The sequence below is a fragment of the Hippichthys cyanospilos genome, chromosome 19 (genome assembly GCF_059441005.1).
Source record: "Hippichthys cyanospilos isolate Australia breed blue-spotted pipefish chromosome 19, RoL_Hcya_1.0, whole genome shotgun sequence".
Classification (NCBI taxonomy): Eukaryota; Metazoa; Chordata; class Actinopteri; order Syngnathiformes; family Syngnathidae; genus Hippichthys; species Hippichthys cyanospilos.
The window spans coordinates 15,574,588-15,593,985 of NC_142387.1; the positions used below are offsets into that span (position 1 = coordinate 15,574,588).

General features: G+C 43.3%; 1 protein-coding gene across 1 annotated transcript; it reads right to left on the reverse strand.

Moving 5' to 3' along the window:
* Window positions 1-451: 451 nt before the first annotated feature.
* On the reverse strand, window positions 452-18,404 carry LOC148408108 (sodium channel protein type 2 subunit alpha-like). Its single transcript, XM_088401943.1, has 4 exons — window positions 17,991-18,404; window positions 2,810-2,974; window positions 2,456-2,599; window positions 452-762 (listed from the first exon to the last, which is right to left on the reverse strand). Exons 2-4 carry the CDS (start codon window positions 2,930-2,932, stop codon window positions 589-591), a joined length of 441 nt encoding a protein of 146 aa, XP_088258069.1. The 5' UTR covers window positions 2,933-2,974; window positions 17,991-18,404; the 3' UTR covers window positions 452-588.
* Window positions 18,405-19,398: the final 994 nt, after the last annotated feature.

Genomic DNA, 19,398 nt, shown 5'->3' on the forward strand with positions numbered 1-19,398 from the left:
AGGTGAGGACATTTGGGGGGGTGTTTGGAGGCTCCTGTATTTGGGAAGTGGGGAGGGGGGGCGTTTCGGTTGAGACGCTGTGATCTGACGGTGGAAAGTTTAGGATGTCCAGGGATTTTTCACTCCCCTGGTCTTATCATCACCCAAATTGGGCAGACTTTGAAAGGCTCATGACGTCGTCAGATATCAAGAAATATTGACTTTCAAAATGTTCAGTGGCATCTGCCCTATCCACACATATATATTCTTTTTGGGGCGGGGGGGGGTGAACAAAAATATAACAGCCCCACCATGCAAAAGTCTTCAAAGGTCATACTTTAATTATGACATCATAAATATTCCAATATTTCCTAAATATAATATGTATGGATAGGGCTGATGCCAATGACCATTTTGAGGGGTGGAAAGTAAATATTTCTCGATCTCTGACGACGTTCTGAGCGTTTCAAAGTCTGCCCAAATTGGGCGACATTAAGCATCCGGGGACACCCAGGGGTTAAGAAAACGGAGCGGTCCGAGCGCCGTACCCTAGCGTGCCATCCACCTTGCACTCGCTATCTCTACCCGCGCTATTTCCGACGATTCCTGCTAGCATAGCGCCCGTACCTTTTCCCAATGCTGTTCCGGAACGCGACAAGGATATGAGTGCACCAGGATCCTGATGGCGACGGTGCGCACGGGATGGAAGGGACTGAAGAAGTAGAGGGCGGACGCGGCGTTGAAGCGAAAGATGGCTTTGCCTTTGTTCAGCACTATGAAGGTCTGTCGAAAGAAGAAAGGAAAACAAATTCACGGCGCGTCGGTAAACAGGGAGTATTATCGTTCAGAGTAAGAGCTTGGTATGGCTTCTTTCAAGGGACATACGGGCGCTTAACAATAACTCATGGGGCTAATTAAAGCCTAAATATGAATGCGTGTGTATTTACGTAAAATGCTGCGGTGAACGGATTGAGGCGTTTTTGTGCATGTGCGTTGTTTTCGTTTGTTAATGTTCAGGTGTGGTAGGGGCCATTCGTGTTGGAATTACTTAAATAATCAAAAACCGGTACTCCAGGTTTTAAAGTACTCAAGCTATCGGAGATACTGCGTTTCATTACTTTTTAAGTACTATACTTCTCTATTACACTCAGAATCAATCATTCAATTAATCAATTACCTTAGAAGATTAAGTAGTAAAATTTAAGGAATTAAGTACAGAAGTAATATAATACTTATACACTTAAATACTTTAGCTAGCAGTCAATTATTTTAGGTGATGAAGTACAAATTAATCAATTGCTTTCAGTCCCAAAGTACTAAAATAATCCTAAATATGAGATGATAAAGTACTTTAAGTACAGGAGTCATTGAATCATTTAGTCCTTAATGACTTAAAGTATTAGCTTGCTTTAGTAGGTGAGAACACTTCTGGTAGGGAAGATAAATGATTTTGTTCCCCAGTCTAGTACAAAGTCTGGATGTGTTTTGGGGTTTTTGGCTTCCCTCTTCTAAACTGGCACAGCAAACGCAAACCCAAACACAAACAAGTGATGTTGCAAAAAAAAAAAAAAAAAAAGGGAGGCCGGCGAGGAAAGTCCCTCAAGAGGAAGCGATGTGATGTGAGGCTGGCGAGCGATGTGTCGCGGGCCCTCGCCGTCCCTCGCCAGACTCACATCGCACCGGCGCCGCTTTTCTGCTTTTTTTTTTTTTTTTTTTTTCCGCTTCGCCTCCTGCGGCGGCGCTCGGGCAAGTCGAGCAACTTTGGCGCGCGGACGCCAACAGAAATGACAGTTTTTGCTGTAATTGGTTTGCTTCGTGAGATGTCAGAAAATAGGCAAAAATATTGATATTTGTGTCCACTGTGGAGGACATTTGTTTTTGGTTGATGTCTTTTGACTCATTGGAGCTAGCTACAGTAACCAAGTCCTAGTGTGCTCAGTAGAGGGCATTTCGGCCTTTCCAAAATCGTGTTATGTGTGTGAGTGGGATGCAATTCTCTTTGCTGTGTTTCTGAGACAAAATGGACAAAAAAGTGGACATGAATTAATAGCCCGGGTCTTAGGATGGATATACGTCAAATCCAAAACTCAACCCTCATCCTAAATCTAACCCCAGCCAGAATTTGTGATCATTATTCCTGCTTCTACATTTGTGTCCAATCTAGTGGACATTAGTTTTGGACTAAAACCTTTGACTCACTGGAGCTACTGAACTAAGGCCTAGTGTCCTCAGTAGAGGACATCCTGGTGTTCCTATGGATGGGCCATATTGTGTGGGTGGGATGCGTAAACACTGGTAAACTTTGACTGTTAGCATGTTAGCATCAAGCTAGTAGGCGTTTAGACATTATTGTTTGCTCTTTCAAAATACAGAACGATTCATTCTGTATGTTTGAAGTGAGCGTAAACCTCAATTTAGAATGTTTATTAAACAGCTTTTTCCAAAATATGAATTCCAGGCGCCATATTTTGCGTACCCTCTGATCTTTGAAGTAGTACGGGTCGATGTCCTCCAGGGGCACTCCCACCAGGTGAGAGGGGATGTCGGCATAGATGCGCGGCAGCTGTTTTCCCGCCTCCAGGTCGGCCCGGGGCCGAGGGACCTCCACGTCGCCAAGGTCCTAACACACACACGCACACACACACACACACACACACACACACACACACACACACACACACACACACTCTTGTAATGTCGCTCCACTCTGTTAGCAGGCAATGTTATTCAATGGAGACATACTGAAATTTAATGAATGAATATAAATGAATTCATTAGATTTGGAAGCTTCTGTGGAAAACATTGGCATGGCGTTTGGGCTTCTGATTACCTCCTGGTAGTGTTTGTTGCGTCGGGCCTCCTCCTTGGCGATGCGCTGCTCGATGGCCGCCAGGGAGTCCGGCGTGAAGCGCTGAAAGCTCTCTGGTCCCATTGGAAACACACAGCCGGCCATCTTGTCATCCTGATCCTGCTGCTGAGTGGCCCAAGCTACCAGCTGTTGCGGAATACCGAAAGGGCAAAAATTCTGTCAAACAAGCGGGTATTTTTTTACTCGAGATACGCTCCTTCAAAAGTGAGCGGTTGGAACGGCAACTGTGTCAGTTGAGTCATTTGTGTCAATTAAAAACCATTGGAAGGCTCTCGCCAGCCTATATGGAGCGGGTGAGTGCTGCTAGCCCCTGATGCTAATAGCATCTAGTGCCGCTTGTTGGTGCTAGCGCTACTAGCCGCTAACATTAGAGACGCCGCTATGTGCTGGCAACAATGTCAGTCACATTCAATCCCAAAAACATATTTTGGTGCTTTTTAATAGATGCTCAATCCCAGGCATCTATCATTTATTTAAACATTTTTTTGGTGGTGGGCTTAAAGGACAGTTTAAAAAAAAAACTAGAGTAATCCATTACTTAAGGCATTGAAGTACGAAAATAATATGATTATATGATTAAAAAATATGTCTTTGGGACTGAATGAGTTAGCATAATTAGCAATTATGCTTGAGGTGATGAGTCGGAATGGCAACTGCATTCAAAGTTTATCTGGCTCTCCCCAGCCTATATGGAGCAGTAGAGCGCTTCAAAATGCTAACGCTAAGCGCTAGTGAATGATAAAAACAGAACGGCAGTGAATGAGTTCGTCGCTAATCCAACCCAAAGAAAAAGAGAGTAAATGAATGGTAGAAATAATTTACATAAAAAATACATATATGTTAATAATAATTTGCGCCACTGATCACTAATCTACGGCCTTTCCTCGATCGGAGCCGGGAAAAACCCCGAAGCGCAAATGTAAGAAAGTGCTTCCGAGGGATTCTGGGGAAAATCTGAGAGCGTTTGGAGTGCCGGCGGTTGTGAGACGAGGAGCGTTTGATTGGAGGATCACCGAGCGTCGTGATTGAGCGTGATGAAGACGATGGAGACGCCGGTTCGGGTCGGCCTACAACCTCCGCGCAATCAAGCCCACCGGATGCAATCAGCCCCGCCTCCCTCCGCCGATGCTCACGTAACCGAGAAGCGGACCGTCATAGGCGAACGGAACTGCGCAGAAAAAATCTTTTATACGTCAAAAAAAGTGCGTGCGTGTGCGCCATCTGCATGGGATCTTAATTGAATGATCGGACGGGAGTCATTTTTCAAGCCTTCATGCAATTATTCTTCACAGCTCCCAAATCGGATTTCTGAAAAGTGTGTACGTGATTATTTGCGAGTGCGCGTGTGCGTGTGAGAGAGACCAACCGAAGTGTGGATGACAGCTTTTGATAAGAATGGAAAACAGAGCTAGATTTTCCTTTGATGTGGACACACACACGCACACGCACTCGCACACATGCTGAGAGCGGCGTCGGTCACGTAGGCGCTTGTTGTTGTTGTGCGCGTGTCAATCATGTGACATCAAGCATGTTATGCTAACGGCTAGCGAGCAAGCTCCTCGAAAAGAACCGAGCAGTTGAGGAAAAGACCGGTGTGTGTGTGTGTAAATGTCAACATGGTTGTGTGTAAGAGCGTTGTCATGGTGACAGGTGCAGCTAATCTGCTAAAATTAACTTTTTTTTTTTTTTATGTTAGCAAGTCTGATTTTTGGAATTATGCATCTTTGGTGCAGTACCATACTGGGCCACAACATGCCATAGCAGCACTGAACTCCATCGGAAGAGATGATAAGGAGAAGGAGGAGGAGGAGAAGAAAGGATAACGAGAAGAAGATGGAGAAGGAGGAGGGGCAGAAAAAAAGACGAGGACGAGAGGGCGGAGGAGAAGAAGGACGTGAAGAAGGAGGTGAAGGAAGAAAGAGGGGCAGGCAAAGAAAGGAGAAGAAAAATAAGATGGAGGAGGAGAAAAAGGAGGAGGAGGCGAAGGAAGAGGGGGAGAAGTAGAAGGTGTCTGAAGGAGCAGGCAAAGATGAAGAAGGAGATGGAAAAAAGAAGACGGAAGAGGAAGAAAGAGGAGGCAAAGATGAAGAAGGAGAAGAAGAAAAAGAAGATGAAGCGGAAGAGAAGAAGGAGGAGGTTGAAGAAGAGGGGAGGAGGAGGAGGAAGATGAAAAAAGGAAGACAAGGATGTTGACGAAGAAGAAGAAGAGTAAAGGAAGATGAGAAAAAGAAAGGAGGAGAAGGAAAAAAAGAAGAAAAAGGAAAAGGGGAGAAAGAAGAGGTGAAGATGAAGATAAAAGAGGGGGAGGGAGAGAAGGAAGAGGGGGAGAAAAAGGAAGAGGAGATGAAGGAAAAGGAGGAAGAAAATAAAGGAGAGAATTCTTGTCATTCTCAAATGGGGGTAATGTGAAGGCACCTCAAGGGGCTTTGTGAGATTTCTGCCTAAAGAGGAAAAGTGCATTTCTCTTTTCAAATTAAGAGCAAATTCATTGGAATGTGTAGCAACTTATTAGTAAATTGTGCTGTAGTATGCTATACAGGTATGTATTGCAGATTATATGTTAGCATTCAGCTCGCCGACTTTGAATCGTCAAAATGATGACTTTTTAGTTGCCGGGGTTGACGATGACACATACTGGCGACATAGCGTGTGCACCTCCAGTGCGTCAGCGTCTTGGCCCCGCCCTAACGGCGAGCGGCTGTCAGCCGGCACGACGACGACGAGGATGAAGACGTCCCTCGCCGGCTCCATTCAATTAGCTTGAAAGGAGGGAACACACATTGTCGCCGCCATTCAAAAATGGCGGGCAGCGAGCCAAGCGAGCTGGCGGGCGCCAAGCGGGACAGTTTGGCTGGAGGACGGGGGGGCGGGGTGACCCTGACTGACATGACATGATGGCAATGTCCGAAACACGGCCAGCCTTGGCAGCGGCGTGGAGACCTGGTGTGGCTAAGCTAACTTTAGCATGGGTGTCCAATTTCCACCCGTCCATTTTTTTATAGCGCTTGTCTTGTTTCTAGATAGTATCCTTTATTTTTTTTTATTTTTTTTTAGTATCTTTTTTTTTTAATAAAATTGGTATTTTTAGAATATCCTATAACTCATTAAATATCGACTTGTTTGGTTCATGAAACAATATGATATTCGCTAGCTAAAACAACAAATTTGAGTAAAACTGCTTTGTTTAAAAATGATCGGTAGGAACGGCAACTCGCTTTAGCCGATAATGCCGTTAGCGTCTAGTGCTGCTTGTCGCCATCAGCAACTCAAGTAGCTCAAAACACACAAAAAAAACGTATGTTTACGTTTTTTAAGAGTCCGGACATTTTTTTTCAGACATTTTTCTCTAATTTTAGGCGAATAAACACTAAAATAAGGAATTACTTTAAAAGATTAATGCTAAAGTAATCCATTAAATTTAGGTGATAAAATACAATGTAATTACTTTACTTTAGATTCTAAAGTCCTAAAGTAATCAAAAATACTAAAATGTAATCAAATATTGACAAGATTAAGTACCAAAGTAGTTATGTATTTAAATACTGAAGTAATTGAACACTTTGGCCTCTGTCAAGCGCTAACATTAGCACTGCCGCTAATCACTGGCAAAAGACGTCATATTTTTTTTGGTATATATTTGAATGTATATTTTATATATTTATATACATTTATGTATGTATACACTGTATACACATGCACATATACACACACACACACACACACACACACATATATTATATATATATATATATATATATATATATATATATATATATATACTGTATATATATTTTATATATTTATATATATTTATGTATGTATACATTGTATATACACACACACACACATACACATAAATATACATACAGTATATAGTATACTGTATATATGGCCACTTTTATCAACGCAAGCGCATAAATGACAAATACAAGCATTCTCCTTACTGTATAACCCTGGCAAAAATCAAATGAATAGTAATTAAAGCCGCCAAGGTGATTTCTAAATGAGCAAAACAAAGCGATTTCATGACGCTTGTTGTTCTGATGTTACAGCTCGGGCTGTAACGAGGAACACGTGGGCTCAATGAGAGTCCAGCAGATGATGATGATGATGATGTGTGAAGCTGACAGGAAGGTGATGAGGAAGACTCCCGCTCACAAACACACACACGCACTTCATGTACTCTTATCATTTCCATATTAGCTATCAGCGTCTCACTAAGTGTCCCTTCGCAGGGAATTGGCAGCAGGTACGAACACACACACACACACACACACACACACGCCCGCCGGAGATGGCGTCGGGAGCGTGCCGAGTTCACGCGGTGGTCAAGGTCACGTCGGAGATAAAATGTTTTATGGGCGTCGTCAAACGGCCATCAGACAGTAACGGAAGCCTCAAGCCTCCAACGTCGCCATCAAGCTTGAAACAACATTTCAACGGCAAATTAAAGTGAAATACGCCGTTGCTAGCATGACGCCGCTGCCGACGTGTCCTCACAAAGTCAAAAAACGCACGCAAAAAAATGAACGCTTTATTCCTACTATACGCACTACAAAATGGTGTTTGGCATTTTTTAGCAACATTTTTTATACAGGAAAGCCAAACTTTAGAGTTAAATACTTTGAGCGTAATACCACATTATGCCACAACATGCCAGCGCAGCATTGAGCTCTACGGGAACATATGCAACGTCATTGCTTGCAAGGAGCCAGTCGCTGCTCTATTTCTGTTAAAGTAGTTTGGGGGCTAATTTCCGCATTAGCATTAAGCTAGCAAACATTTCTAAGATGAAATTATATCATTTGAATTTCGGTGTTTGACTTGCGGTAAAGTTTAAGAGAATCGGTAAACGCAGTAAACTTTGCCTCCCATTTTTTGAACACCGACGACAAGCGCGAATGATTATAATGAATAATTTCGTTTTGTACGTTATTTTGACTCGTATACATTCTTTCACTATAAATACTGACTTCATCACCACTAACATTTAAAAACCACCCATTTCGCTTTGTCACAACAGCTTGTTAGCCTGCTAGCTCGCTTGCTAGCAAGCTAGCTCGCGTTTAGCACAGTCGCTCGCATGAGTCACCAAGGTTTTAATAATTTTGACTTTGTCACTGCATGTTTTAGCACTTCGGGTGTCAAAGTGTGAAGATGAATAATAAATTGGTTTTAAAACATTTACTGTAAATCGAGAAATTAGTCAGAATGTCTTGACGGCTAGCAAGCGCTAAAATATTTCCCCGTAAAAGTGGAAAACATTTCGACTTCACACCTTGGCGTTGACATCACTCTTCCAAATTAATATGTGCACAAGAGTATCGCTTGTGTATGTATTAGAGATAATATCATTATTTAAAAAAAAACGTCGGCATATACAGCAATACGCTATAGACATTTAATTTCTAAAATAATATAAAACAATCACAAAGCGCTTTTCTGCAGTGAAATAAAAAGGAAGCAAAATTAGCACTCTATAATACTAAACAGTATGTATTCAAATCAGTAAAAATATTATCTTATTTTTTAAATTGTGCATCATGATTCACCTCGTCCACCGGGAGGCAGTATACTCCAATCACACAGAGAAGCGGTTCTTCTTCTACCACAATTAGGAGCGACTAGTAGTTTTTCTTCGCGGCTCATCATAAATGTGTAAAGGTATATGTTTATCAGTTAATTTTAAAAGTTTTTGTATGGTTACACACATATATATTTGTATGTGAGTGCTTGTGTGTATTGGTGTGTGTGCACGCACGTGTTTATGTCAGGTATCAGGTGATGAAGAGGAGGTGACACACAGAGTCACCTTTCATCTGGGGTTACATTGATGACATCACAACGCGCAATCTGGGCCAGACCCGCACGCACACATATATCCGCAAGCGTACACACAAACGCACACATAAGAACGCACATTCATTATTCACACACAGTCAGGTAGCGGTGAGCTGCTGAGTGAGTTTTTTGTTGATTTGTTTATGTGACCAATGATTGGCAGTCAAACGTCTACTTCCTGTCTGCTTGTGATGCTAGCATGCTAATGTTACTGGCGTTTTGTTACCATGGAAACGCTTTGTTGATCTCAGAAAGAAGACGTTTACTTTCTGTCTGCTCTTTGTACCCCGCCTTTTCCTTAATTGTGCATTAACACACACGCGCGCACGCACACACACAACACAACACACACACACACGAGACAACAACTGCTGTAAATAACAGCAGGTGGAATGCCGTGAGTCTTTATTGAAAGGTTGTGTATAAAAGCACTCACACAAGAAAAAGACATTCACACACCAAAAATCTCTCACACATATCCAATACTCTCTTAGAGAGGACATAACAGCACCAAAAATCTCACACATATCCAATACTCTCTTAGAGAGGACGCAACAACTCTCACAGACAAAAAACTTCACTCAACACACAAACATTTTTCATTAAGAAAAAATGTAAAAACCAAAATATCCTAAACTCACTTGGACAACCAAATTTACGAACACTAAAATCCACTCTCACTAATAAACAAAAACTCACACCCAAACAAAAAGCCCTCTCACTCACAAAAAACTACTCACGTCACCCACATTAACACTCATCCAAAACACCCATTGAAACGCGAAAAAAAAAAACTCTCATGCGATAAACTCACACTAGAAAAGCTCAAAGGCACAACAAAATACTCTCATACATTAAGCTCATCTTAAAAAAGCTGCTAGGCACAAGAAAGAACTCTTACACAGCCCGGAAAAACTCACACACACTTAAAAGAACATACAAACACCAAATTCCTCTACATAAGCCAAAAACCTGCACACAAAACAAAAAACCTCTCACACATAACTCACATTAAAAATGCCCATATCCTCCCCCAAAAAACTCTCAATACCCCGAAAACTCTCAGGCACTATAATCTCTCACACTCACCCAGAACAACTATCCACACCAGAAAAACCCACTCAGCCAAAAACTCTCACACATATCAGGAATATTTCATCCCAAAAAACGTTTTTTAGTGAGAAAAAAAAAAAAAATGTGAAAAACTAGCAATTTTTGCCACGTGTGTGTGAGTGGCGTACGCAGAAATCCGATTGTGGTAAAAGCTCCCGCAGCGGCCTTCTTTCTGTCTCGTCATCTCTCACCGTCTCACGCGCACGTTCTCGTTGACTCGCACTCTCGCACGCACGCCTTCTTTCGGCAACAATATTTAGGTTCATTTTAATTTAGCACCAAAGGAGGTCAGACGAGACGCTCGTCAGCCTCTTATAGCTTCGCCGGGCCGACTCGCTCTCACGCGCACCTGAAAGGTGTCGGTCACGCTCCAGTGCGCGTCTTGATAAAAGACATAAAAAGTTGGATTTTGTGGCATGCCAAAGGTTGCGACGTCCCGTCCTTCACAACTTTGGTCTTCGCCTACTACATTTCTCTTATTATTTATACGGTCATTGTATACGCCCACGAATGATTGCGCGTTTGACGGCGCAATTGTCTCGCCTCTTGACGTTTTTGCTATTGTACTGTAAATCTTCACCTCATTACATCATGATGACTCACCTTTCGTTTTTAGCGCGACTATACGTTGAGCCGCAGTGAATTCATTGTATTTATTATTATTGTGTACAGTGTAACACATCCTCTTCTATTTGCCTTCCACGGCAATGAAACAACACCGTGTGTGTGTGTGGTGTGTGTGTGTGTGTGTACAGCGACCCACTTCCATTTATCCTATTTGAGTCTCTGCCTCCCATCTCTTCTATTCTGTTTTTTTTCCTATGTGTGTGTGTGTGTGTGTGCGTGTGTGTCATGCTGTTCTCTTCCTCCCTGGTGTTTGATTAAATAATTTTCTATTAACTCGTTTGCGACAGTCAACCGACGCTGTCGCTACTGTAAAGTCGTTAGTTTTTACAAAATGAATGTGTGTAGTCATGTATAACTAATACACTAATATATATATATATATATATATATATATATATATATATATATATATATATATATATATATTAGCGAGAGAGAGAGAGAGAGATGTACACATATATTTGATCACTGCCTCAGCTCAGTACAAATACTCGAGTCTTGAGTAGTCTTTGATACCGATTCCACTACGACCTCATGAAATCCCCCCCCCCCAAAAAAAAAAAAAAAATGACAGATCATTTTTAAGAGACAGACGCTTATTCCAATTGCCCCAAGAGAGCAGAAAACACAAATAGTGATTGCTCAAGGCCAGTTATTGGACAGATGCCAATTCTTGGTATCAATACTGATATATATATATAGATATACCGTCTATCATGACTGCGATGTCCGTTAGCCCATCTATGGCATTTCACATGATACATTAGCCTTACGCTGGCAAACCATTGTAAGAGAAAATACGATTTGGTTGAATACTTTACAGTTTAAACGGTGTTTTATGGTACGGATCCGATTTCGAGTCGGAATGGAGAGTGCGTGAGGAAGCGCGCTTTGGTGCCCGGTCCCGGGGATGACGAGCGGGAGTCAAGAGTGACGGAGTGCTTCCTGTCTCTTTGCGCTGCTCTTGAACCGCTAAAGTGATGAAGCTGCCGCGCAAGGACGACACATGCGCGTGCGCGCACACATTGGCAAACGAACGCGGTGGCCGGCCTTGTCCATCACGCGCTGATGTGCGCCACTGTCATCCATCTGTGTCTCGCACTTCACTGACCGTGCCGTCGTTTCCTGCAGGAACAAAGCCAACTTCCTGTGGGGCTCCGATATTCCACTGGCCCGCGATAGGACCCGCGGGCTTCACGCCAGCAAACAGTCCAAACAACTGGGGTGACCCATGGGGCACATGGAACAAACAAAGGACTCATATATTATATATATATATACATACACACCTTCCAAACAAAAATAAAATATGCAATAAAAGGGATGGAAAACAAAATATGTTTAACATCCAATTCCTCATCAAAATAATTGACTATCCAGAATTCAAATTTTCATCCTTAATACAGTTCAGCATATGCATATCAAGCTATTTTTTCTGTGCATGCTTGGAGCGCCATAACATCATGTTCATACGGTAAAAAGACACACGGATGTTGGATGCTATCAGCTGATCATCATCATCATCATCACCTGAGAGTCCTCGTTAGCGCTCTAAACGACGGCTGGGGGGACGCCAAACTGCTCGCCAGAGAAAGAGAAAAGTGGGCCAGTGCTCGGAGCCAGCGCGGACCCCCCGCCACTGCCCCCCCCCCCATACACACACACACACACACACAGAAATGCCTGGATTGCTTCCACTGCCATTGAAGTTTCACCGTTGCAAAATTGAGACGCGGCAATCCTTCGTCGCCATTTTTTTGGGAGAGGCTTCCAAAAGTTGTGTGTTTGTTTGGTTTTTTTTTTGTTACAATTTGCCAGAAAAGAGAGCGTAGCAATACCTACGTCAATTTTACAGTATTATTTTCAGTCACTTATATAGCGGAATGAAGGCGGTATGAAGAAGAGGAAAAGGCCACATCCGGATTCAAACCAAGAACCTCAGCACTGCGGTGCAAATATTTGACACTCCTCTGAAAACAATCTCATTCACCAGTTCTCGAATTTTTGGGAGCAAAAAGTGTGTGTTGCAAGCGGGGCGCATTTAACGTTGCAATGAGAGCAATAATTCAGAACCAGGCAGTTTGATTTCTTGAAGATGACCTTTGACCTTATTTTGGCTCACATTCTATTTGGACAAGAAACCAAAAAAAAATTTCTGCTGTCAAATTAAACTGTCTGTTCACTTCAAGTTTGATCCAGTTCTGATCCACAATGACAGCAGTGTAAATGACAAACAGGTGGGGGAGGGGGGAGCAATAGGAGCAGGTGGGCAAAATCACATGCCCATCAAAATCCATGAGCAAGTCTAACTGTGCAACGTGTGTGTGTGTGTGTGTGTGTGTGTGTTATGGCGGGTTACACAAGAACTGATACACCCATCTCACACAGTCACACACACACAAAAGCAAATGGACACACAGACAGTTGCACAAGCAAACACAAAATTTCACACGTGTAGAACACACTCTCACCCACAATTTGAAACAAAACACAACTACTAAATTACAAAATTACACAAACATTCAGCATCATATATATATCTAGACCTACACAAGCAGACACACACAAAACACCCACATACAAAAAATAATAAAACAGCTACACAAATAAACACAAAAAACTACACACTCACACAAGAGAATGCACACACTTACATACATAAACTACACACACACTCACTAACAAACATGCAGAAATATACAAACATTCAACATATATTCACAGATCCAAACATATATATAAACTACACACACAAACAGACAAACACATTCATACAGTGGTTGACACACAAATACACAAACATACAGACATATAATTCACACACATACATTAAAAAAAGCAATATAAATACACAAAAGATACACACACACAAGCAGACACAAATATATAAAACAACACTCGCACAATCACACATACTGTACACACATAAGACACACACACATACATTCACACACTACGTCACATAGAACGCACACATAAAATAAACAGGATAAACACACAAAAAGTAGAATACAAATACACTCTGATACTCATTCTCACAAAAGCACAACACACATACTCAACACACACATACATTAAAAGCAGACGCATACACAGCAAACATACACACATAAACACACAGAAAAACACACACAGACACACTGCAGGTTAGTCTACCAGCTCTCGGGACGACAATGCTAGCATTTAGCATCACGTGTGAGCTCTCACTATGTACTTTGAGCACGTGGCTAATATTAGCATGCCCGGGTCAACTAGCGACGACAACAGACAGCAACAATCAAATCAGATCAAATCAGACCCGCGTGTCAAAAGTGGACGTCAACGATGAGAAAAAAAGTAGTCATCCAATCAAACACATCCGACTTGCGCTGACCCCGGACCATTTAAAGGTCCGGTGTGTGTGCGCGCAAGTGTGAGAGTGTACATGGGCTCCCGGCTTTGCTTCATCTGTTGCCATAGTAACGGATGCCGCTCATGGGCGCGAAGCACAATGTGCTGATGAACAGGTAGAAGCGCTGTGTGTAACTGCGCGTGTGTATGTGTTTCACATTTCAATGATTGCGCCATGACTGAAAGGCAGGCCCTTCCACAGGCTCTGATTTATATGCCCCCCGACCCTCCACCATAAACCATTTCTCACACACGCAAATAAAGACATGCTGAATATTTGTGGTCACGTGATGTGAGGGGGGGGGCGTCACAAAAGTGAGAGTGTCACATGAAGTGATGGCAGCGAGAGCGTCGCATGAGGAGAGGGCTTCACATGAAGGGGGTGCCGCGTGAAGCGGGGGTATGATATGAAGCGAGGGCGTCGCATGAAGCGGGGACGGCGGGAGCATGACGAGGCCGGCCTGTCATGAAGTGAGGGTGTGGCAAAAAGTAACGACGGGGACACTGGCGCGAGGCGGGGGCTTGGCGTCAAGCGAAAGCAACATGGAAAGGAGGGCGTCGCAAGAAATTAGCCAGGGCGTCACAGGGTGAAAGGAGTGACGGCTTCACACCATACCAAGCGAGGGAATGGGGTAAAACGGGGGCGTTACATCTCAAATGAAGCGGGGGCGTTACGCCGAGCGAGAGCAGTGGGTGTCACAAAGTTGAAGGCGTCCCGTGGGGTGGGGCGTTACGTCAAAGTGTTACGTGAAGCTGGAGTGCGACATCAAGTGGGAGCGTTACGTCAGATGAGGGTGTTACATGACGTTGCATCAAGTGAGGGCAGTGAAAGTGGGGGCGTTACAGGAAGCCGGGATGTTAGTGTTACATCAGTGTTACGGGTTCATGTGTTACATGAAGCGAGGGTGTAACGTCATTCGAGGGCAGTGTCACAAAGTTGAAGGCGGCGCATGGCGTGGGGCGTTACGTGAAGTCAATGTGTTACATGAACCTGGGGGGCTTAGATCAACTAGGAGTGTTACATCAGGTGAGTGTGTTACAAGAAGTGGGGGGGTGTTACATCAAGTGAGGGCAGGGAGAGTGTCACAAAGTGAGAACATATGAAGTGAGGGTGTTACATGAGACAGGGGTATCAGAGGGGCGTTACGTGAAGTAAACGTGTTACATGAACCTGGGGGTTACATCAACTAGGAGTGTTACAACAAGGGAGGGTGTTACATGAAGCGGGGGGTGTTACATCAAGTGAGGGCAGTGTCACAAAGTTGAAGGCGTCGCATGGCGTGGGGCGTTACGTGAAGTAAATGTGTTACATGATGCTGGGGGGTTACATCAACTAGGAGTGTTACATCAAGTGAGGGTGTTACATGAAGCGGGGGGTGTGACATCAAGTGAGGGTGTTACATGAAGCGGGGGGGTTACATCAAGTGAGGGCAGTGAGAGTGTCACAAAGTGAGGACAACATATGAAATGAGGGTGTTACATGAAACAGGGGCATCAAAGGGGTGTTGGTGTAGTGGGGGCGTTACAGTACATGACGTGAAATCAGCTAACGCAAATATGATGCGCTGAAAATGCACATGAAAAAATACATGATTGAAAAATAAAACGCAAATTTACGTATGTCGTTAAAACACGCAGACAGTGATATTTAGTCAAATTTGTTTGCTAGCTAGGTTTAGCAGTAGCGGAGCGCTACGCTCCCTAGCGCCTTGTGTTGGACGTTGTTACGAAACATTCGAAATGTGGAGGCCGGCCATGAAAAGCGGCATCGCGGCGAGCCGGTTAAGCGGGACGCGAGGTGACACTTTGTAAAGCGGGCTTTGCTTTTCGCTGGCGGACGCGCGCGCTGGTGGCGCCGGGCGGCTTTGCTGACACCGACGTCTGCGCGCAGAGTTGACGAGTTGGCTTTTAAGAGTCTTTCCAAGAGCGACAGCATCATTAAAGTGTCGGATTAGAAAAGAATTCACCCAAAACTGACGCAGCTTCACACGCAATGCAACTTTGTGCTGGAGTGTGCACGCGTAGGTGTGTGTGCAAAATTGTGTGTGTGTGTGTGTGTACGGCGAGCCATTTGAGCGTTTATTCGATTTCCAGCTCATGTACTAGTACACTGTATCCTCACGAGTAAGACAATTCAGCGCACTCGCGGAGGGACTAGGGTGTGTGTGTGTGTGTGTGTGTGTGTGTGTGTGTGTGTGTGTAAGATGACAAAAAAAAAATGCTCTAAGCATTAGGGTCTGCTTTGGAAGTTTCCGTGGGCTCTCTGAGGAAATGCATTTTATACACACACACACACACACACACACATATACATATTTATACATATACATATATATATATACATATATATATATATATATATATATATATATATATATATATATATATATGATAAACTTTGATAGTCGAATCAAAAAAAAGAGGACAAATGTAAAGGCGATGCCGACAGCTGCTCTCGGGTTTCATACTTTTGCCACACACACGCAGCCAATAAGCAGGGGGCGCTCCCTCGTCCGTCAAACAAGGACCCACGTTGAAGAAAAGGTCAGGCCCGCCACCGCCGCTCTGAACAAACAGCAGCCACACACGCACGCACGCACACAAACCAATGCGGCGCATGCGGCGGCCACCTGTTGCGCTTGTGTGGTGTTGACAAGCGGCGAAATGTTGGCGTAGTCTTCGCCGGGCAAGGAAACGACCTTTCCCGCCCAAGGTCGCACTCTGACCCCCGACACTTTCGTCGTCATCGTCGTCCCGACAGAGTAGAAATTCTTTGCAACGGTACTTCAGCCATTTTGAAAATGACGTGGCAAATTGCTCAGGCTTGAACATCACGTGAAGCGAAAAGAGGCGAGCCGTGATTGGTTGATACTCGAACAAGTTCAGTTGACGGCAAGTGGCACAATGGCCGCCCCTGCGACTGATTCAATCATTTTGCTCCCTGAGTCATATTCCAAATTCCAAATGCAACACCGTATTGTGCGTTTACAATGTGCAGAATCCCTGCAAAACTTCAGCTGTTAGCCTGTCTATGGCATTTTGCTGTGTTGCACTTGGAGCTAGCACGCTTGGTTTCTTATTCCAAAAACTCGGGTAAGTCTCATTCGTTAAAGTGATATCATATGCCGCTTTGTATTTCTCCATAAACGAACCACGACAGTCTTACTAACGAGCACTTTTAAACAATTTGGGGATAAGTTTAAATGTGTGTACGAGGGGTACCTTAAAACTTCAAATGTATATTTTTAATTTCTAAAAGTCTCGTGAGGAACACGTCTCGCGCGCTGCAAAGCGCCATCATGTTGATGTGACATTTTCATCACAGCGTTTCATCTCTAATCATCATCAGCCAATCACGCGCCGGAGCTTCATTTCCTTGCTTCCTCTTCCTCGCCGCGCCCGCCACCGCACGCGCAGCCACAAAAACGACCGCGACACGCCCGCGAGATGCTCGCGTGACCGCCGCCGAGGCAGAATTCGGCGCGGGCCAATGGTCTGAGGACACGTTGGGGTCAAAGGTCATGGCATTTGCCTTAAGCGAAACATTTAGTTTACAAGCAGCCACAAGATAGAAGGTCAAAGTTCAACGGGCAAATATGTCACGCACGCACAATGTTAATTCTTATTATTAATCCAACTTGCATGAAAAATGTAAACAAATCAAGAGATTATGTATCATAACTATAAAAACATTCAGGTTGGATGGAGAGGGTCTTACTGACATTAATTTTATTATTATTATCTTTATCATTATGATATACATGAGCAGGAATGCTGATCATGGAAATATAAATGTTACATCTAGAGTAATAATAATAAGTGGTCTTAAAAGCTTCCTACAAATTGAAATAGTAATGTACAATTCAAATGTAAAATGTCAATATTTATTATTGTAATAATTAGGTTGTGCGGAAATTATGCTAATGAATGGAAAGAGTACAAGCAGGTTGCATAGGAACACAGGAAACGCGTGCGTGTCCCCCAGGAGCCAAAGTGTCCCGGTAGGCAGAAGGGGAGGGGGCAAAAAAAAAAAAAAAATCAAATAAAAATAAAATGCTGACTTTCAATCAAACGCGAGAAAATACAAAACAATTAAACAACAAAAAAAATAGCTTGACAGGCACAAAGTCAGCAAAAGTTGACCCTTTGGAGAAATAGAGGTGTTACTCACGTGTCAAGTGTTTCCAAAGCAAAAAGTGTGCACGTCGTCGTCTTCACATCGCGCCGCGCGTGCACGGACGTGCGCGCGCCTGCCTGTGCGCCTCTCAGTCTTTACATCCAGTCATGGAGAAGATTATAAGGACGGAGTAGGAAAAAAAAAAAAAAAAAAAGAGGACAAGGTGGACGAGCGTCCACGGACAAGAAGCGCCTACAAAAAAAACAACAAAAAGAAAATTTAAAAAGAGAATGAAAAAGAAGTCCTTCTCCGCCTTTACGCGCGCGCCAGCTGTTGCTCTCGTGCACGAGCGCCCCCCGAAATCAAAGATGAGCAAAAGCGGGGGAAAGGGAAAAGAAAATCCGAAAGAAAGAAAAAAAGGAGTGTCGAGTAAGTTGTTTTGAGGTCCGCGCGTCTGCTCTACTCTCAATGGGCCGCCAGCCCGACTCAACGCGAGCGCCGACATCCACCCAGGACGCTTGATTGCCCCCGGTCACCAGAGAGAGAGAGAGAGAGAGAGAGAGAGAGAGCGAGAGAGAGGGAGCGAGAGCGAGTGAGGCGGGAAATACGAGAAAAGGGACAAATATCGCGAGGTTAACGCCTTATCGGTACCCCATTACACTACAGTGTAAAAAGTGATGAAAAATGTATTTGGTATTAAAATATTTGCCATCGCAGACCTTTTATGATGTAATTACGTCTTACGTTGTATAAATATATAGTAAAATGTTTAAACTAACTTGGTAAAAAGTAGAATCTAGCTAACATTTGACGTACAAGCTATCTGCTGTAGTATGAACTCCATTACTGTATGAAGTAGAAAAAAAATGTAGCAGACCATTCAAATTTACCTCTCCTATGTTGATCAATTGCAAAGTTTCCCTCCCAAAAAGTTCTCAACCCCTTTTTATAGGCACTATTTATTTTCAAGCGTGTAACTATCAGGTGTGCTGCAGTCTCCCTCTAGTGGTGAAAAACGGTATTGCATTGCACTATTTTTTGACATGCGTGGTTTCGCTCCATTAAAATTTGCCAGTGGGACTATTTTTCTTCTTTAAAAAAAACGTCAAAGAAATGTTAAGATTTTAAAGTTATTTTAAAACGTACAAATTGTAAATCTCGCCGATAAAAAGAAAAACAAATTCTATACAGACTGAAAGTTGCTCCAAGTACATTATTTTTACATCTTTTCTAGTGGTTTTAAACAATTAGCAAAGCTGCTAACTACGACAGAAAAACAATGCCTGCTTTTAATTTTTATGAATAAATAACTTTTTTTTCTTTAGCAGAGGGTACAGACATTTTTTTTTTGTCTACTTACCGTTTGCGGAATTCAGGCTGTAGACATCGCATTTTGTCTATTCGGCGCAGAGGTGTCGCCCTCTTGTGGTAATTAAGAGAAATGCTGCAGGGGAAAACCTAC

Bases quoted from the DNA above. Each gene is read 5' to 3' on its own strand.
- LOC148408108 (XM_088401943.1), bottom strand. From the start codon at position 2,932: ATGGCCGGCTGTGTGTTTCCAATGGGACCAGAGAGCTTTCAGCGCTTC. The intron at 2,600-2,809 runs GTAATCAGAAGC...TGTGTGTGTTAG, and splicing joins GCAACAAACACTACCAGGAG to GACCTTGGCGACGTGGAGGT. The intron at 763-2,455 runs GTACGCAAAATA...TTCTTTCGACAG, and splicing joins ACTACTTCAAAGATCAGAGG to ACCTTCATAGTGCTGAACAA.